At 38.3% G+C, this 22,571-nt stretch overlaps 1 protein-coding gene across 1 annotated transcript in view; it reads left to right on the forward strand.

Moving 5' to 3' along the window:
• The window catches only part of GPC3 (glypican 3), a 131,247-nt gene that overhangs the window by 759 nt on the left and 107,917 nt on the right, over positions 1-22,571 (forward strand). The window contains exon 2 of the mRNA XM_053474200.1: positions 11,260-11,421. Coding sequence (XP_053330175.1) covers positions 11,260-11,421 — 162 coding nt within the window. The remainder of the gene's footprint in view (positions 1-11,259; positions 11,422-22,571) is intronic.

Raw genomic sequence — 22,571 nt, forward strand, 5'->3', positions numbered from 1 at the left:
TATGAAAAAAGTATGTGTAAGCAAGAGCAAAAACTGGAGAAAAATCACTAAATATTTCTATGCAAGTTGATAAGAAATTGAGTATATTAGTAATATTGGGCGGCTTATTCAAAATCTGGAAAAATACAAAGTTTAATGTAACAAAGAATAAATATTTCTGTTTTTCTATTTTTTTGTATTATATAATATTAAAAAAACCTGTGGCAGAAATTAGAAATGTTTTGGTTTCTTTTTAATAATCCACTTGCAATATCCTCCCTGGATGTCCCTGCATATCTCTTTTAAGATGTGTAAATAAGTAATGATGAATATATTTATTGCCAGCAGTAATGTATATTGTAATGTATATTGCCTGGCTATTGTAATGTATATTGTTCCAAATGCAAACTATTTCATGCTATGTAGTCATTTAACAATATGCTGTAAGTATAACGGAACCCGTAAAATGATGTGTAAATTGGCTATAAAATGTGGAAAAATGAGTTTTGTGCTAGATACTTGCTTTTTTTTGGGGGGGGGGTGACTGTAGTTGAGATAATTAAACAGAACCCTGATATGTATATCAATACCTGGGCCATTCTTAGTGCTGGGCAAGTGGGGCAGCTGCCTGGGGTGCCAGGACTGGGGGGGGGCACAGCTGTCACCCCCCAAAATGCTCCCAATGTGTAGAAGTCATCTGGTACCTGGCAGGGGTGCAACTGACGCCTCCATAAATGTGGAGGACGTGAACAAGAGATCTATGGCAACGTGAGCCTTCAAAATGTCTGGGGTGTCTGTTACAGACACCATATCTTAACTTTTTATGGTTTTATTAGAATTGTTACTGATTTGCGGCTACATATTGCTGTATCTCTAGATAGGGGGTCAGTATGGCATTCCTTAAATTGCGCAAGTTTTCAGGATCTCCTCACATGGCGTAGCTTAACCCTGTCATGGCCAAACAGAGGCGTAAATTACACTATAGTTATGGATCAAAAATAAATAACACCAGGTCTGTGGTCAATGACATAGGAGCAGAAGATGATCTTAGATGCAGAAATCCCTACGAAACAGCTTTTTAACCGTTCCAGAATTACTCCAGAAAAGCGATTGGAGATTGCAGTCTTTTGAGCTTTTCCTTATTACGAAGCTATTAGAAACCTTTAGTATTATTATCTAAAATAGTGTATTTCAGTATAAAACTTCTGTAGAACAGATTTAGTTCCAAAGCAGAACTTTTTTCTCTATCCGATCCAGAGTACAGGGAAGCATCAAATGTAAAATTAAAATTTAAAATATTCAGAAAAGAGATTTTGGGGGGGCAAAGCAATGAACTTTATGCTTTGATGACATCATTTAAGGAGGTAAATTGTCAGTTCCCAAAGCTCTCTGTCTATGGGCTGTGCCGTTTTCCCTGTCATTGAATTTTACTTATTTAGTAAATATTTGCATCATTGTAGCCTTAATCATTACTTATTTAAAAAAGACATACAAGCAGGTGTGTATTTTATTAAATGCGTTTCCTGTAAGCGTCCCTTATTAAAGTTTCATCATGTCAACTCTGGCTTCAGGCATATAATAATATATCCAGATTTCCATTATTTTTATTTATGCAGTGAACATCTCTTATTTGTCCAGCATTGGTAATATTTCTCTACTTATTTCACAGCCTGTGCATTCAAATGTAAATGACATTAACACATTGGTAATTGTCTTCTTTGCGCCTTAATTTTAACCAATCATAGTGTTTTCTAAGCATATTACATACAAACTGTCCAAGGAAGCCCAATAAACAGAGCTGCTAAAGGGCAAAACACATTTATTAATGCAATTTCATTTGTTACTTGGTTTGGTGCTTAAGTTAGATCTTGGGTGTATCGCGTACATTGTGCCATCATTCTTAGCCTGTGTGGATGATAGGACTTATAGTTCAACAACAGCTTCATAATCACATAATGCCTGGACCTATTGGAACTGATGGATGTAAACTGAATTAGTACGTGTGTGTAAGAAATATTTCCTAGGTCTAATAAAATCTTAGAGGCTGGACGTTTGCGACCATTCGATGATAACAAGAACTTGTGGTGGAGAAGAAACACACGAATGACCATGTTTAATGCTTAGGAGGACCCAACCGTATGTCTGTGGGTGGGCCGGCCGTATGTACTTCAGATCCATAGTTCTAAAAGCACAGATTCTGAGCGTTAAAGCCAGTCTGGAAGAGTTTAGGATAAAATCTGTCTTAATCCTTTCCTTCTGGCTCATGGTGGGCAAAGAGGTCATGTCTGAGCAACAACCTGTTCTGCGATGGAGAAAAGACATGATAAGTATTCGTGTCGACCAGGTGATCCATGTGCTCTGCCCGTTGGGAAAATATACTTATGGAGAGAAATAGACAAGTTAGGTTTATTCCAACAGAACTATTTCTAATGAATTTGTAATGTGACATGTAACAGTACAGAAACAATGGCTGACACATGAGTAGAACACTCGTGGCAAGCGGAAAATAGACAGCGCTGGTTAATAGGGTCGTGACTGCCATTGTCTACGGTAATGACACGGTGGCATGTCACTTGTAGCTTGCTATCCATTCTTAAACGACCTCCCCAGGGAAATCCCCATAACATGTTACGCTGATTGTACAGCATGGCCAGGGGCGAGGAACTCGGTCCACTCAAGGTCACGGACGGTGTGTCATTTAAGAATGATTGACACCCGTAGCATTTTACATGTGATGTTTCTTATAGATATCAGAGATCCTTCAGGAACTCTTTTTCTCGGCAGGCCCATGTGACACACGCTTGGCAACGCGTCTTATAGATTCCAAGCACATTTCTCTCTTGGTAGTCGCATAACTAACTCAGATTTCACATATAATGTTATTTTGAAGCTGAACTTCATTTTTATTTTATTACATTTATCTTCCCTATTCGTGTACTATTCATGTTCAGAAATTCATTAGTAAATGAAAATCTTATTTATTTTTTGTTTTTATGTCCGCTATATATAAGAAGGATTTTCACTTGCTTTCCCCTCTATAATAACTCCATAGTGAAGGTAAGGTGGAGAGGATATAAAAACTGGCATCAGAAAAGAGCTAAATACTTAAAACACAGTGGGGTTATGTATAAAAACTAATTTTGGTGTCAGGTGACCAAGCGTCTCCGTTTCATTGGTCAGTTTCCTGATTGAAAATTCCGCCCCCTGAAAACCTGTTAAGGCTAAAGGTAAATTAGATTTTAAATGCATTTTTTTTACGCCAAATGCCATTAAAGAAATTTACCAGTCAAATACCTTATAAAAATTCCCAATAACTTATTGTATTGAATAAGTTATATCGAATGTGAAAAACATGAATTTATAATTCAGACAAAACCATTTATTTCTGATAAAAGTTCCATTATTAGAAGCTCATTTATTTTCGTTCCACCACATAAAACGTATATTTCTGCTTTTCGCTTGTTGGAATCGTATAAACATTTAATTTTAGAATTAAGGTCAGTTTTTAATGGGTTATAGTTGCAAAAGTGATCTTGTCACCATAGCGATAAATGGATTTTTTTTTCCAAAAAATCTGAATGACTCCATTGGTTGCTATGGCAATAAGGCAGCTTTTTAAGCTTTGCTCAAGAATCAGTTTTTATACTCAGCCTTCGGCATGCCCTAAAGCAAAAACATCTGACGGTTTCACTGAATCACACATAATAGGCGTATTCAAGGCCCCACATGTGGAAGGACGGCGACAATCTTCTACAAGCGTTATCATACAAATCAGTGCCCTCGCCTCAAGGAAATCAGCTAGGAAGACATTAATTCAGGCCCCAAAAATCTCTCCTGTGTGCATAAAATGAATATCGACGTACTGCCTCTTTAACTATTATTCCAAAATAATTAGTGTCAGGTTTGGGTTTAAAAAGCTATGAATCACCAAGATGAGCTCCCTAAACATGTCTGGTCTTCTGTGGCAGGGAGTGCAGCTTCTGCAGGCGGATAATTCTCCCTTTCATGCGATAAGAGAGGATTAAGGAGTGCTGCGCTCCGTATATCCTCCTAATGAGGCCATTTACATCTAGGGAGTGAATGGGGGTAATATGATGCAGCTAGGGAGTGAATGATGATGTGGTACATCTAGGGATTAAATGGTAATATGGGGGGGTAATATGGTACGTCTCGGGAATAAATGGTAATATGGGGGTAATATGGTACATTTTAGGAATAAATGGTAATATGGGGGGTAATATGGTACATCTAGGGAGTAAATGATATGAGGGTAATATGGTACACCTCGGGAGTATATGGGGGGTAATATGGTACACCTCGGGAGTATATGGTAATATGGGGGTAATATGGTACATCTAGGGAGTAACTGATGACATGGGGGTAATATGGTACGTCTTGGGAATAAATGGTAATACGGGGGATAATATGGTACATTTTGGGAGTAAATGGTAATACGGGGGTAATATGGTACATCTCGGGAATAAATGGTAATATGGGGGTAATATGGTACATCTCGGGAATAAATGGTAATATGGGGGGTAATATGGTACATCCAGGGAGTGAATGTTTATATGGGGGGGGGTAATATGGTACACCCAGGGAGTGTATGGTAATATGAGGAGGCTCCTGTCTGGTGTAAGAGAAGGTAATGCTTCATCCCACTGTAACTCACCACCGATGTATATTAAACAAAACCCTCTTTGTAACTGGATCAAAAAGGAAAATATGTTCTGCCCATGTGTCTACCCAGCCCCGTGTGGGACATCTTTTCAAGCCATCTGGTTTCAATTTGGAGGTTTATATTGGGTTAAGACACGTGCTTTCTGTAAATATGGGACCACGCAGTGCTTATCGTGCATTCTTTGTAAAATCCTTAGCCGATCACATTTTTGTGCACAAGGGAACTAAAACATGATTTTTTTCTTGAGAAAGATTAGAATCAGTGAGTAGGTCAGAAGTTCAGTGCTTTCATGATCCAGCTACAGAGCAGATACCTAGAGAGGTCTCACTGCCTCATTTCCACATGCCGGGGCTGGCAGAAAGCCCTGCTTTTAACAATTTAAAGAGCTGGTATTTACTCTGAAACCGTTTTGTATTCCTCTTCGTCTCCAAACGACTGCCTAGTCCTTACCCCCTAGGACCACCAGTAGCCCCAGTGCAATCACGACTCATTGAGCAAGCTGCAATATTTACTGCCTTCCTCAGATGAATGTTTCAGATGGTTAAGTTCTATGTTTTTGTATAAAATGCCTGAGGAAGAGACCCAAGAGGCCTTGAAAGCTTGCGTTCCAAATCTACTTAGTTGCCCAATAAAGGTATCAACTTGACTCTGACTCCATGGTTAACTTCCATGCATATAACCCTTTCTTTCCCGTGCAAAGTGCCATAACTGTACCGCTTTCTCCACAGCATCATAAGCCGAAACCTTTATTTCACCTCGGAGTGTCACGGGGCATCCTTGTCATGTTGTACACGGCATAATCTATTAATGAAGCCTAAATCATATTTTATGACTGTCTAAAAGGGTGTTACAATGAATATTTTAGTGTGTGCAGGGTGAAACACGGGGTGAAACACAGGGTGTTCTATTCTTGGTTCAGTCGGAGAAAACGCTAAATCATAAACTAACGGTGACCCTGTGAGTGCCACAAGGGTGCCCAGTGCGTACCCCCGAGCACTTAAAGGGGTAAAAAGGTGAGTCGGTCACAGAGGGAAATGCTGCGACCTGGGAATGATGGACCAAAATAATCCAAAAATAATCCAAAAGCTAAATGCTGGTTAAAAATAGTTTGTTAAGAGTTGCCGCTTCAGTTCCCGGATTAAATGGTGCATTTTGCTTTTCAAAGTCTTCAGAGATGTCTGGAAAAGATTTCTTTTAAGCTTTAGAATGGAATTCTCTGTCTGGAGCGTATCAGATTTACTGCAGGGAGTTACCTGCAATTAACACTTTGTACTCTTTTAACCCATTCAATAATAGGTAGTCATCCAGGGGCCCAGACTTCTGCGCAGGGTAGGCAATTGTTAGGGCTTTATCTAAAATGGGTTTGGGGACAAACTGTGTGCAGTGCGGCACGGATGCTGTAGTAAAATAATAAATAAAACTGGATTTATCGCATTGGGGTCAGCACTTCAGGAAGCCAACTCAGGACTAAAAGAACAAATATCTTTGATATAAAAATCAAACGTAACAATATATGAGGCTCTTATCCACTCTTTTTTAGAGGATGTATGTAGGGATTTTAGAAGTGAAAGGCGAAAAAAAGTGAGGGTCCTGACCCCCAGTTATGCCCCTGAAAAAATGTATTGGGAGAGAAATTATGCACAGGAAGGACTAGGGGTACTGGGAGTTGTGATATGTGGTAGAAAAAGAGCCAGATGTCCCCCCTTTTTAAATCCTCATTCTGTACAGTATACATAGGGACGTGGCAAGTCTCTGATGGAATGTTGGTGGTTTTTGTGGGGGTGCTGGAATGGGATTCTGTGGTTTTCATGCAGATGGGCTTCTGCAGAACAACAGATCTATAGTGTGTTCCTTATTCCTGCCCCGCCACCCCCTTTTAACTTGTGGGTCAGAAGATCGAAGCTAAATTCAAAGACAGCATTAGCTGACCATAGCACTGTGTAGGACTGACCTATACAGTTCTGGCTTCTTGCTACTAGAAAATAAAACTGTATAATGTATTATGTGTCTAGATTTTTGTTTTTCCTTTCCTTTCTTACCTTCCCATAGATTGGGTTAAGGATCCCATACACCTGAATCTACATATCTTTACATTATCACGTTACTGTTCAAGAGCATTTTATGGATCCACATCAAAAGATCACAATTTGGTATTTTATGTCCCATTATCAGTTTTTCAAGGCGCTGGCAACCTCGCCAAAGTCCAGACCCTCAGAGTTAATAACATGAAGGGGAATACATAACATTCCAAACGTAACGAAGGATCAGAGGGAGCCAAAGTAACATTACTTTCAGATGAGAAGATATAGCTTGTGTGGAAGAGTATGAGAGCAAAAAGCTAATATTAGTAAAAAAAACTTCACTTTTGAACAGATATTCCCCGGAGACTACACCAACAATAGATACAAACGCCAGCTGCCATCGAGAAGTCTGATAGACTAAAATACAAATGATTCTAGTATTTCACAAAACCTCCCTTGATTCCTTTGGCCTCCATGGGAATTGCTACCTACACAGAACCTTTCCCCAAACAGCTTTTAGTAAATATGACCCAGTGTGTCTTTTCTTGGCCGTACCTGCGCATTTAACTGGGCTCCTGCATGGATCTCCGAGCGAAGCCTTGGGGTCTGCCGTGGCTCTTGCACAGCTTGTCCTGTTCAACAGTTGGCTTCTGTCTGCCCGTAAACAATACCCTACCCATTAATACTTACAGCATAGCTACAGTTTATTAAAGCCTAGGTGAATGGTGACATAAAACAAATAATATATATATATATATATAATTACAAGTAATATATTTACTGTTTCCAATAAAACTTACTCAAAACGCAAAATGAATCACTATGGTATACATGAAACCATTAATTTTATCGTAATGATGTGGCAAACAGCACATCTGGGATGAGTGTGTGCAGTAATTACATTTCTCAGCATCTTCCAGTCTTTTGACAAAAGCCATAGATCATCGCGTTAATATAAGACGTTTCGAGAGGGGTTCTGCTGCCTGTGCGTTTGAAGCTGTGTAAAGGATGTACATTAATGACATCACTTATTGTGACCATGAAAGAAAGCAAGAAACACTTAACTTAACAAAAATATTTAAGCATTACCCCCCCACACACATATGCTCATTGCCCCCATGGCATGTTTTATATCATGCACTATTAGGTTATGTGGATTAACAGGTTGTAATCTTCTTTTCAATCTGACAGCGGACACAATTAGGATTTTCCTAGTATGTTCTTTGATTCTGACTGAGGTCCTTTAAGTTTATATTTTCTTAAAAGTAAATGTAAAGCCAGCTTAAGAATCCTAGAAAAGAAAAACCTCTTAAGGTATTCACAGCAATGCGTAGTCAGTCAATAAATGTATTCTCTCCTTTTCAGTAGATTTTTATAATCAAAGTCTAACTGCATACCTATTATATATTTGTATGAATGCTTTCATGATGAAAAATATTATTCCCTGTGCAGTAGTTATCTCATTTATAAGAAGCCTATACAATCAGCCATCATGCTACATGCACTCTTTCTAGTAGATCGTACAATGCAAAATAGTGTCTGTGCACTCAAAAATAATAAAAAATAGAAAATATAAAAATATAGCTCAGGGTCTGGAAGAACTTATGAAAACCACAAACAAAAATACAAACATAGTGTAATAAAGACACACAAAGTATATAAATCTAACTAGTAAGAAGACAGACCCTTTATGTGGACTTGCTACACTATATTTGTATTTTTTTTTCATGAGTTCTTCTAGACCCTGACATACAGTCGTATGAAAAAAAAAGTACACCCCCTTTAAATCCTATGGTATTACATGTTAGGACATAATAACAATCATCTGTTCTTTAGCAGGTCTAAAAATTAGGTAAATACAACCTTGATGAACAACATCACATGGTATATTACACCATATAATCATTTGTTCAAGAAAAATAAAGCCAAAATGGAGAAGCCATGTGCGAAAAACTAAGTACACCTTATGATTCAATAATTTGTATGTATTTTCTGTGTGACTTTATCAGTCTCTCGCAAAATTTACCTTTCATTTGTTTATGCACAGCTCTCTTAAGGTCCCGCAACAGCATTTTAACATCACACATAATTAAGTGCGTTGCTAGGTTTATACACCAATATTGTGGTTCACCTGGCCTTTTAATAGATCGCAAGCTTGCAAGCACAGGACCCACTTCTCCTTCTGTACCAGAACATGTTTGTGTTAATTTTGTATATTGTCAATTTTAATGTTATTGTTAATGCTCACTCCCCTCTAATGTAATAATCCTACTGAATCTGCTGGCACTCAGCAAAACAAAATGTAATGTAAAAAATAAGGACGCATAGCTTTAGGCAACGAAATAATGTTGAGAGCAATCCTAATACATTGCCTGTATGAGAAAAGATTCACAAATTGCTCAATTTTGTCTAATTACATTTTGAACATTTTTTTAATGAGCCAGGTGATGTTTGGACATCTTCATTCGCCCCAGTCAGAGAATTAAATGTGATATTTTGAAATTACATAGAAAATGTAATCTCGCCAGCAGATGTATCAATTATTTTGAAATGACTGGACAAATATTCTCAGTTATTTAAATCCCATCTCAAAGCACCCTCAAAAGAACAGGCTTGTATAGCCAAGTGTACTAACCTCAACATTACTGCACCACAAGAGCTGGCACTTAATCTTACACGTCCTAGCACATAGATCAGCACAGTACAAGTGCCACTAAGCTCCTTAATGTTATTTGTTGGATCTGCCCTGTCCAATATACAAATATTTGTATATTTTATATAAAAAGTACTGATTGTGGGTACATGAAGTAGACGGCTTGTTCCACCTGCATGTGACAATTAATCAAAACCCGGAATGTATCACTTAGTGGATAAATAACCTTTCTCTTCTGGCTGCTAAATAGAATTGAATTTTTCCAGTTAGTGATTTATAACTCCATTTTGGCAGGTTTCCGATAATGTACACAATTCCTTAGCAGTGTCATCTTCAAAAACCAGACCTGATATATGGCTCCATAGTGATGATAAAAGTGTCAGCTCTTGTGGTGCCACGGTGTAGAGTAGGATGAGAGTAGTCAGGAGTGTTTGCAGGAGAATTGAGTTTGTGACATCTCTGTATATTATGATTGGCCAACACAACTAAGCTTCTGCAGCAGGAAGATCTTGAGCAGTCCTGTGTAACATGTAATTAAATCAACGAGATTTCGCCAAAGTCTCTCCACCCATTGAAACTTGCCAGCGTTGGCCCTCTATAATGAATAGTGAAGGCAGGGAGTTAAAACCACAACCGTCCATGAAACGCTCCCTTTAGTGAATAAACCTCAAAGTCACTCTATACAGAATCATTGTGGTAGTTGTGTGAATGTTTTGGAGGCCCTCCCGTGAGATAACCGGCATACCCATTGACCTACTGGATGGATACTGGATACACATGGCGTATTCACTAATATCTCTGTTATACTTCAGGGACTTAGAGCAGTTTATGGGGTTCTGAATGATTCCCTAGAGAAAGAACATGCGTGGCATGTAAGGGTAGGTAGCAAAACATTTGTTCCATTTAATTAAAAAATGAAAAACACGCAGAAATGAACAGCATTTATTTAAACCATTTCATTTTGTACAACTGGGTATTTTATGGTTGACTTTGCTTTTGTGTCCCTTTAAACACTTAAAATAATTATTGAACTTCTAATGTTACCATGGTGATAAAATACTTCAGGCACATTTTTACGATGCTTATCTAATTTCTTTTGTGATCATACTGTTTTCACAATTTTCATCCTACAGGCAAAGCGTCTCCCACTGTTTTCTTTTGTTCTTTTTTTGTGTTAAACGCGTAATTGTTGTGAAATAGTTAACAGAAGTAGCCAATGTGTGTGATAAACATATCTAGAGTATAAAGTCAACCAGAGGAGATAATTAAGCAAAAACATCTGAATTAAGCACTCTTTCTAAGGATAACACAGCTTTAATATGCTGTAGACTTTTAGAGATATGGCTCTGCGTGACTCCATTCCCTCCCAATATTCTGTGCTGGAATGCCGATAATATGGGCACCTTTATAATCTAATAAATAATGATAATTATTTTCATAAAGATCTACCTGTTATTGTCATCAATGCATGAAATCCTAGGGTTCTTCTCCTCACTAAGCAGCATCTGCCAGCAATAACGATTTATGTTACCTCTTCATATCATATTATATCATAATATATCACATACCAAATAATCCACATCTGGACTCACCTTTACACTTGGGGTGAAACCCAAGCAATCCCTGAAGGATGAAAAAACAGACATCTTTTTAGAACTCAACCCAGAACACACAGCTGCGTAATAGCCTGCCCTACTGCTCTTTATAATATATATTTTTATATCATGTATGTTACTAGAAACGTTCAATTTGATCTTATTCTCATACCTCTAGTAAAGCAAGTAGGGAGCAACAGCCACAAAAATACAAAAGGAGACCCGTGGTATGCACAACTTTCACAGTCTGTAGACCCCAACATCACACTCGGCTGCACAAGTGACAACTATTAAAATATCTTAACAGCCTTTTGTTTTCATACTTTCCAGGAACTGATCTACAAGTCTGTGTCACTAAAACCTCTACCTGCTGCTCCAGGAAAATGGAAGAGAGGTATCAGGTTGCATCTCGTTTAAACTTGGAGCAACTCATCCAGAGTGCCAGTGCCAAACTCAAATTTCTGATCATACAGAATGCTGCTATATTTCAAGGTACGTTTCATGAAAGCCTGAAGAACATCTTCCACACCATGCCCAATGAGAGACGCATATGACTTGTAGAATAAATCATTGTATGATAAAATCATTAACAGGAAAATAAAATAGCGTTCCCACACAGGAAGAAATATTATTTTACGTTTTACTTGTCTAACAATCACCGTCAATAGCAATTACCAAATGTCTGCCAATAAGTCTTATCACTCTGCAGTAGTAAAATACAGTACAGTTAGATGCTCTAAAAGCATAATCATTGAGTTTTCCCAATCTCTTGATGTGATATAATGTTTTAATGGTGTTCCATGTAGATTAAGTGTTTTAGAGATCCAGATGTTCTTATGGGAACGATCTACAGTATCAAAACCCTTACCTAATGTCAACAATTTGACATTTTTCTGGGCATGTAACAGTATTGGAGTGTAATGTTAGAATTCACTCTAAAACTGCTGTGTTCTGCAGACTATTAGAAAAGTCTATCTGCCACTTTTGCTAGAATTCATACAAAGACATCTGATCTGTGTGTGAAAATTTCCTGCCTACCCAAGACCGATCATAGGTGACCTGCATACCTGGGCAGTTTCCGGGGTAGGCTACCTGAAGCTCTTCTGGTGGGGTGGGGCAGGGCCTGTCGAGTCAGGGACAGGCTAGCACCAGGTAGTCTTAAGTAGGCTGGGAGAGGGCCAAGCACCTCTCCGCTGTCCAAAAGAAAGATTCCCAGCAGTTAGAATGCACATTACCACCTCAGTGTCTGAGATTTACTAAAGTGAGGCATATTCGAGATTTCCTCTTACTCTACTGAAAGTAAACTTACACATACTGTGCCCTCTAATTTGATGTGAGAAGAATCCAGCCAGATGTTATTTTCCACTAAATTAAATTTCTTATTGGCAAATGGTTTTCCTCAGCAAGGACCAAGGGAAATGGGATGGCATTTGCAAAATTCCACTCAGGCATATCTGCTAGAACACTCGCTTAGTAAACTTTATTAGGATGTTAAAGCTTTCAAGCCTCGGGCTTTTTCCTCATCGCCAAAAAGAGCAGAGCTCCTAAATTTAAATGACCATAAATTATAGTCAGGCTATGCTTTGTGTTCCTTACTGAATAAGTAAATAAAGCAAATCTTTAATAAGGGATTTTATTTTTGCTTCAGTCACCCGTTTTGCGTGTTTTCTGGGGAGTCTTTGCTTGCATAGCCAATGAAAACATATATCACAAAATATTTATCATAGTGTTAGGAATCCAATGTTACTTTGGCTGTAAGGTGTAGGGTTGTGAATTCCTGCATGTAAGGAGTTATTTGTTTCTCTCAAAAGCTGTTGACGTCGTGGGCAGTTTTTATCCCTCCGGTCTCACTTTACATACTCCAGCGTCACTTTACGTACATCCCGAGTGTTTTCCAGCAATGTGACTGGGTTCAAGTTTAATGAACTGGTCTATTGAGTTTAGTCTCATTCTGGAATAACAATCCTCCAATAGAAGGGCCAAGATTATTTACTCAAATTGTAAATATTGTTCAGCTCAGTTGCTAACCTGGTTTAAATTGGGTTACCGTGGATAAACGAGTGTAGGCCAGGAAAGTGAGATCACAAATAGAATTGATCATTTCCAGCCAGCTTACTCATGTTGCCTCAAGCAACTCAACTGGACTGTCTAATGACACAAATGGAACATTTGTAACTAGACCTCATCCCTGACTCAAAAGTGCACCGAGCTGACATTCTCACTGTATAGAAGTCTTGCTAAGCAGTTAGTGCTGGAACTTAAATACAGAGGTTTTATGCATTAAAACGATGTGTATTCAGCGCTAAGAGTACCTGGAGCCCTGAGGCATATTTACAAACCCAACAACTCTGTACAAAGTGTAGGATATGCCTGGGGTGGCATATAATTAAATTCCAGATATTATTTTTTCACATGCATATGTGTTCTGGTAGCTGGCATATGTACATAGATCATGTGACAGGCATGTGGATTAGGGGTAGCCTATAGCTGGCAGGGAGCTACATACTCTAACTCAGAACATCCTCGAGGTCTTCTCCTTCTACTGTAGGTTAAGATATGTACCTATAGCATCTTCCCAATTAGTAGAATGCCTTGGGGTCATTCTTGACTCAAACCTCTCCTTCATCCCTCACATTCAGTCCTTTGCCAGATCCTGCCACTTGCACCTAAAAAAATCTCTCGCATCTGCCCATTCCTCACCCAAGAATCCACAAAAACACCGGTTCATTCCCTTATTTCCCTTCATGACTAATGCAACACTCCTCTTGTTGGCATTCCCCTGCCTGAAATCTCTTCTCTGCAGTAGGTCCTAAATGCTGCTGCTAGGCTTATCCTCCTTGCACGCCGCTCCTGCTTCCCCTCTTCTATGTATTTTATGTTGACGTTACACCTCCTTCTACAGTGTATAATGTGTCCATTCTTTGGATCCTGAAGATGTGTTTGCCATTCAAATGCACCCGCATAAAAGTTAGAGTTTTCCTAAATGAGCACAAATTATGTATGTAGTTCTAATGAAAATGTCTAGGCTTTTACTTGCTTTCTTTTGAAAAGTTTCATTTTACCTGAAGTCTAAGAGATAAATAATCACATATTGCCCCCTGAGAATAAATGCCTATATCTATATTTTCTGAGGGGTCCTAACGAGACCCATGTGCACATGATTTCAGTGGCAAAGCTTTCCTGACACTGATTGGCTCCTTCAAGCAACCAATCAGACCACAGAGGAGGTATTCTGCTGTAGCTTCCTCTGAAGGTGAGTTTTGGCTTCCTCTTTGGGGTTTGAAGAATGCATATTAAAGTATTTATAAAGCATTTTAATAGGCATTCTTTGTTAAATATACTGCCTGGGACACTGTAATGTCTCTTTAATTAGGCTGGGGAATTAATGCATTAATTAACCTAGTTCTGCTACAGAGGGTACATTGTTAAATCCCAGCCTTTGGTAGACCTTGAAGAATGGACGTTACCACTGCTGGTCGAGAGAATTGTGTTCAAATGAAACTCAGCGACCAGAAGGGTGGAAATGGGTTATTTTAAAGAACCACGCAAATCCTGTGATTTTGATGGAGAGTGCCTGCAGGCACTTATTATTATTATTATTATTTTATTATTACTTGCAGCACCACTGAAGAGAGGACTAAAAGGAGATATATGTGTGTGAAGTGAATTTGCCTAGAATACAGATTAGGGTTAGTAGCTGCCTCTCCCATGTACGAGTGCTGGCAAAATGCAGTAGAATATTAATTTGCCTTGGGAAGTAACGGACATTGTTCTTGGTTTGCTGGTTTTGTTAATTAGCACCTGCATTAATCACACAGCTGCAGACGTGTGAAAGAGTCACCGTTTGGAGAAGTGCTTGAATCTAAAATGACCGTGACAGCTGCATAGTGACCACAAAGGAGAACAAGTCCAGCTTATGTTCTGTGCCCACTTCTATGCAAAGCGGACAGACAGATCTCCTTCCGGCTGTAATGGGCTGCCATGCACAACAAAGTAAATGAATGATTGGATAATGATTCGACTTTTTAATTTACTAAAGCAACATACAGTATATTGGGTTACATGAAAATAAATGACCTACAGTAGGCTGAGTAAAAAAGCAGTAATCCCCCCCACACCCAAAAAAACAATTGGGATAAAGCTACCATTGCACAAGATAACTGCCCTATAAATTCTTGTTCACATAACTAAAAAGTAATGCCTTAATATAACTTGATGTTAAATAAAACAGTCTAAAGTTTGGTGATGAGACTATGCAGTTTATCGCCCAAAACGTATTAGAAAGCCATCAACGAAAACAGCAGAGGAAAAAAAATATTACTAGGATTTTAACAAAGGAATGTCATTTATATGTTGGAGACCAAAGTTGATTTGTCTTTAGCTTGTTGGCACAACCGGACGGTGTTAGGAGTAAGATCTGTGACAAATGTTTTTGAGATTGATGAGAATGAAGCAGAAAATGTAGGGTTGCATGTGTATCGTGGATTAGATTGGAGATTAGAAGAGAGGCCATTAGGTTTGGAGGTCAGGAAGATGATACATAAGTGCAGTGAGGAGATGCCAGGACTATAATGAGAAATGATGCTGATTGGAACTATTGGAAGAGCTTCCTTAGGAGCAGCTTTACGCAAAAAGCTTTCCGCTGGACATTGAGCTGAATGATTCAGTGCCTGCGGATACTTGGTTGCAAGTTGTAGCTGATTGCAGCCACATGTAAGCCTGCGTCTCGGGTACCTCACTGCTTACTTTGCCCTCATTGTAACGATAATTTGATCTATCTTCTGTCCCTCTCCTCGCTGCTGCAGGTCTTGTAACTTCTGTCTGTAGTCCTCTGCTAAATGGCATTGTTCTTGCTAATGTTTCGATGATCCTATTACTCAAAAACTCCAGTGGTTCTTCTCCTTTATTAAGCATTTTCCTCCATGGCAGCCTCTACCTATTCCTGTAATCATCAACAAGAGCGAAAAGGAGACAAAATGAAGAAAAGCACTTATGAAAATAAATGCATTTAAATTACATGGTGAAAACAGAATGCGTAAATCTTCTGTTTTCAACTTGCCTTTTCATTACCGTACAAATGTCCCGGTCTACAATGAACATATGGAAAGCATACTGCTAATGAGCAGAAATCAAGAACTAATTATGTTATTTTCTTCTCTAGCAGATTGAAAAAAATTGCTTTTGCAATATAATTTATATATCCGTCTATGTATCTATCTATGTATCTATCTATGTATCTATCTATGTATCTATGTATCTATCTATCTATCTATCTATCTATCTATCTATCTATCTATCTATCTATCATAACGAACATGCTTGTGTACAGCCACTATTTTCTCCAAAATACCATTGCCATTTGACGTGAATCAGATATTGGGGTCCTCCTTGGTCCTAGTTTAGTCTTACTCCAGAAAAGAAAAGGGAGTACCCCCTAGCTGTCACACTGTACACATTAATAGGGTAAAAAAAATAACCAATTTCTATCAATAAATCAATCGATCAATAAATCAATCAATGAAAAATAAAATTCAGGTGGACAATCTGTTGTTCAGTATTACCTACAGTATACAGACTGTACAGTTTAAGTACAGTTATCTTATGGTCATTAAGAAAGTTAAGGTATTTCTAGGAGAATTTGAGCGTTTAGTTAAGATTTCGTCAAAGTGATTGTTATTAATAATAACTTCGTTTTCGGATATTGTCATTTGCTGAATACAAAATCACAAGTCTCGTGTATGGAGATTAAAATGCAGTGTAAACAGATCAGCCCGTTGGGAAGTAGCAGACTGCAGGGGTACCTAACCAGAGAGCAATTTGTCTTTTGATGATTAGGGAAGCATTGAGTGTTTGCGCCCACTGGCAAAGCAGGTGCGTAAATATCTCGGTAGGTAGTCATTCAGTGCTGCATGTAGTTTGATCGCTATTTGTGCATTTGCTATTTTGGGATTTAATTGTAATGGAGACAGTTATTTTAGACTGCTGCATACATTCTTAATGCAGAAAATGATTAATATAATACAACAAACAGTGGAACACTTATAACACTTAAATGAACGTTTAGAAGAAGCCGCAGCTCCATTTTACAATGTACCACCCTATCTGCGTACTGGTTTTTGGGCTACTTTTGGCTGCTTGGAAGCAACCAATCAATGTCAGGAAAGCGCACACATTAAAATGAATAAGTGCGATTTCTGCATATCTGCTAGGGGCTTTTGTGAGCCAGCGATGGAGCGATGGAGTATAGTGCATGTGCCCGGTAGCAAGCAGCAGATGAGTTCAGCTCCTGAAAGCCGAGGTGCAGGGAGTATATGTTTTATACTAAGTTACTGTGCAGGGTCTTTGTGTTAATAAAACTCACACAAGTTCTTGAATCAGAGGGACACATATAATTTTCACATGTTGTTGACTAACACACAAAGTGCTGTCGCCTGCTGCCTGCCGTGTTGTATAAATTCACTAAAGGGAATCCAATACTCAGTAACACGTACCAGATTCAGCAGGGGCAGTTCTGTGCATGTGCTGGGGAGTAACATGTCAACCCGTTCTGGGGCCACTGGTCAACAGAGGCAATTAGAGCCCATACTCCTGGCCATATATGAATGGCTAATATTAGAGTAGGATATTGACTTGGTTTAAAATAATACACTTCTGTGTATGTTTATTACATTTTATGATGTTGACTTAACTGCTTGCAAACAACAGACACCTGATAATTGAAATTGTAATACATACCGTTAGCGTATTTATGTTGCGTGTCAAAATTATAAATTGCTTTATCGAGTTAGCATTAATGCTATAAAAGATATATGTGGTTTGTTACTGTGAGTACAAAAGAAGCGTATTGACATTTTAATTGAATTGACAGAGTCAGCGTTGTCTGGATGACATGCATAATCAGCATTGTTCGACCATATTGCTTTTCCGCATGGTTTATTATGTAAAAAAAAGGTGCTTGCTCCTGCCAATAATGTTAGAGTTGGCTGAAAATAATTCATTTACAGGAACATTCATTACCCGGATAGTTGCATTTCTACACAAAGTACATCTGCAGAAAAAAATTACAGGAGACATATACATGAAAAATAACAGCCGCCATAAAACATCTAGAAAGCAACAGCATTTAAATACTGAAATGAATGAAAAAAAACACAAATGGCTAGGTGAACAATAAGCAATTGCATACACAAATTCATGTCAGCTATAAAAGGAATAATGGATAGCCTTCGCTAGGTTATAATCACACTGCATGAGCAGCCGATCTTATACTCATACCCAGGAATCCTCCTGGTTTGACCCAGAGTCTCCAGGTGAAGCCTCGCGTCCCAGGGTCTCCTGGTCAGTTTCTTCTTTCTCTGGGCAGGAGAAGAGTGTTTAGCCACACCCATTCCCCACCCACTAAAAACCGTTTTAGCCCGGCCCCTTCAGGAACCCACTCACCCTGAAGAGGGAGCACTCCTGATAGAATACTATGGGACCTTCCAATGTAGGCTCATAATTTGAGTTTTAAAATTAAATATGTGATTACACATGTGCCGGCTGACAGAATGGGTTCAGGTCTTGCTGCATAAAATCCATCTAAATATCCTAGAGGTTATTTCATGGTAATAGGGCCAAACTGGCATAATGGCGTATATGGGGCAGGCGGCTGGATATGTACATTTTTATGCTCACTTAGCATTTGGATGGGGATATGCAGTTGGTGGCGGCTGATCTGCTGCTGGAGCAGTTTCTTGGGTGAGTGTGTGATGCTGTCCGAAAACACATTACTGTACCTAGCAAGGGGCTACTTACTGATGTTTGGAATCATTTTTTTTGCAATATACTCCATGAACTAGAATACAGTTGAAATTTAAGAGACCTTCTCTCTGCAACCTCAGCTTCTGTAACAGTGTTCCAACTTATATCTAATAACTCTCGTGATAAATGACAGAAATAAAAAGGACCCCAGGGTAATTAATCCCTGTGTATGCATTGATCACAGTATTAGTAGCATGCCTGTTACCCCAGTTTAAACCATTCCAGCCACATCTTTATTGGCTGCATAATCCCATACAAGATTTGCTTAGTGACAGAGATACCTCCATTGTAAGACAGCACGAAGAGCTGAATACCTTGTGAATAAATCACTTCACAACTTAGCAAAGGAATCTCGACAATACATCGGTTTTTCAGAGGAAAGAGGTGCTTGAGGAGCTTTCAGGTCTGTGCCTTCCAATAGCATCCAAAACTCAATAGCTTCTATTACCATGTGAATGCAAGAGTGTTACAACCAGCACCGTCTCACCTTAATGAACTACATTTATTGAGTTCTTAAACACTGGCTTACATTATTGTTATATACTGCATATTTTAGGTGATGGCCTCTCTACGGTTTGACAGTTTTAAGATGATGTTAAGATGATTTGTTTCCTTTGATCGATGCAACTAGCCTCTTCCTCCACTGAGTGCAAAAATTCACTTGATGTAAGAGGAAGATGTTCATTTTGCTAATAATTCATAGCAACTATAATACACATTGCCAAGAAATAAATTCTGATTTCATTGGGCAGACTTAAGTGTCCCTCTTTCATACTCAAATCCATCTGTCCCTCTTTCTTCCCTGAAGCGCTTCTATTGCAGGAGCTCAGAATGTTTGCGGGTTGTGAGTCTATCACTGTGTTCTACAGCCCTAAAAGGATGAAAATGAACCCATACGGTAGTTGATGTATAAATTAAAATGTGCAAAAAATAAATAAAAAAATACACATTGTTCCATACTATTCTTAATTGCATAAAAAGTTACTAAGGAACGGAGCGGAGTCATGTGATGTACATTCACGTGACTCCACTGGATTCCTGTGTCTCCTCGACGGAACAAGAGACGCTCTGAGCAAATAAATAAATCTATAACCACTGTATAAGACGCACCCCAAATTTTTCGAAAAAAGGTGCGTCTTATGCATGGGGAAATACAGTATATATGTTTAATTTTTGGGTACACAAATATCTATAAGATGATAACCTTTCAATATTAGCAGTTGTCCTTAACAGTCTCCAAAACTCGCACTGCCCGAAAATCATTTTAAATTATTATGATTATGGGTAATATCCATCCTCATCTTTTTTGATTTTTTTAAATATTGTTTTTTTAAATGTTATTTACAATGTTTCGGCATCAATGCATTCTTAAAGGGAAACATTCTCTTTACAGACGGTACTCACCCGTAACAAAAAATATACTGCAACATTTTATGAATTGTCATTAAAATATTATTAAGATCACAAGTGCACGCGTTACTTCTCAGTGAATCACATGTGATGCTCTTTTTACAGGAAGAGGCATGTGCTCTGTATTTCTAGGTTACAGCGTTATTCTTTCGCTAAATGAGACAGTTGAAGAGGTCATGCAGTTTTAATAGGAATGAAGAAAGCTAGTTTCCATTTATACATTCTGACATTTTTGACATTTACAAAAGTGCAAGATGTTTCATAGTGGAAGTTAAAAAATAACCCGGCTTTTACTGAAAAATTAATTATCCTGCCAGTTTTTCAGTAGTAACAAAAAAAACAAGACTTAATATCACACGGCAACTGGGAAAGAATAACCCATAAATGACCAATAGGGTAAAATCTTCTAATTAAACTTTCAGTTATCAGCATAATAAAGCATGATAAAAGTGGATTGTAACCAGTCGAGATAACGTACAATTCTATTCAAGCTTTCCCAATTTTAGTTCGAGTGTTCTCTTGTTGGATGTCTTTTGACTGTTCTTTCCCCATAAAGAAAAAAAAACTGAAAAATACAATTCTGCCAGGACTTCTTTAATTGCAAAAATAATTAGAGCATAATTTCAGGGAACAAAAATTCTGTGTGAGCCCCGCCGTTTTGATAAATTCAATTAAGAGATAAGAATAGTACTTTTGCTGGGGTTTTGTTTCTCTGAATTTCTCATTTTTTTTTTGTTATTGAATTTTAATTTGTGCCAAGACTTTTCAAGGTCAATGAAGTAGGATGGAAAAATTTTCATTTTAAATGTTTTTATATAAGTAATAAAAAGAAAGTCTGGAGACAGTTGATCAGTGTACTAGAAAGTTCTAGTATGTAAAATTAATATATACTAAAAAAAGAGTCTTATGCATGGAAATATATGATGGTCCCTATAACACATGGGGCTCTTTTTACTCCTATAGAGATAGGGACAGCTCTTTTCAATGTATTTGTTCAGATTTAAATAATTTCATTAAAATAATAATGATATTGGTAGCTGCCAATTTACCTGGTAGATGAGAAGTACAGTAATACCCAGACGAAAGGTCGCTCGCCATTTACAGTACATTGAATGTTAGAAGGATGTGTCATAGTTTGGAAGGGCTGATATATGTTTATATATATGTTTAAAGGAATAGCAGTGCCTATTTTGTTAAATCTTGCAATTTTATTAAAATATTGAATCCCCTACCCTTTATATACAGCTAGATATAATGTTTCTACATAAAACATTATCTTACGGTGTATCTAAACCTGTCTCCTTTCCATTCACATTATCTGTGATAGGGGCAATCAGGTAGGAATGAGAGGAGATGACATAGAGATATGGGAGAACTTGGTCCAAAGTGTGCCAAAACCAACATACCTGGTAAGCCTAGAAAAAGGGCTTTACCCCCCCCCCCCCCACAGTACATCAAATAGTAAATGCTTCATCAAAATGCATCTGAGTTATGGCTTGGGTACGTAAATGGAAAACTGGAAGAATTCCATTTGCCTAACCTTTTTATGATATGGACAGGTACGTTGTTGTTGGAACCCATTGAGGCTGCACCGATCCTAAATACACAAGTGTGTAAAGGCCTATTCTGCTCAATAATAATCTGACGTATTGGTAGCTGCAACTGAAGACAATGGTTTAAATAAGAATGGGCAAAAAATGGGTATCCTTTGGCTTTTCTGCCAAAAATAATAACAAAGCATCCTGGACAGCTAAATGGACACCGGGGGTGATTGGCAGAATTAGATGTAATAGCCTGCTCACCTGGTTGCGTGAAACCAAATGTCATTTCCGGATCAGCGTCTATAGTGATGTTGTGGGAGAGAGGCGTTGGTTAGTACATGGCAGTAAATGTTCGTATAAAGACAATAAAAAATCATATATACCGGTATATTACAAATCAGTTTACCTTTTTGTGTTACAGCCTCAGAAAACCCCCCAAAATATTTCCTATTCTGGAATCTCCATAACGTAGGAAGCAGTTAGCCAATCATGTTAGGATAAAACTTTTGAAGCATTCTTCTGACTTCAAACATAAGACCTCAAACACACAGCTGTCTTTTATCTCCGTAGAGAATTTTTAGATATGATCTACAAGCCCATTCGGGTTTCCAGGTAGCTGAAAAGCAGCACTGCAAAGATTTGAACTAGTAATGGAGTTCTGAAAGCACAGAGGAAGATGTTATCATCGCCATACTGTGCTCACACACAGTATAGTATTACACATGGAGCCCTGCTAAGTATTTAATAGGCGCAGTGACTTTAGAGATTACTAGTTCTGTGCCGGAAACTGTCCCGATCAGAGATTTGCCTTCAGGGGAAACTCCGGTCAAGTGTTTACACAACCTGGATTCTATTTCATGCTCCCTGTATTATTTTAAACTGAGTTATTCT

Source organism: Spea bombifrons, chromosome 8 (assembly GCF_027358695.1).
Source record: "Spea bombifrons isolate aSpeBom1 chromosome 8, aSpeBom1.2.pri, whole genome shotgun sequence".
Classification (NCBI taxonomy): domain Eukaryota; kingdom Metazoa; phylum Chordata; class Amphibia; order Anura; family Pelobatidae; genus Spea; species Spea bombifrons.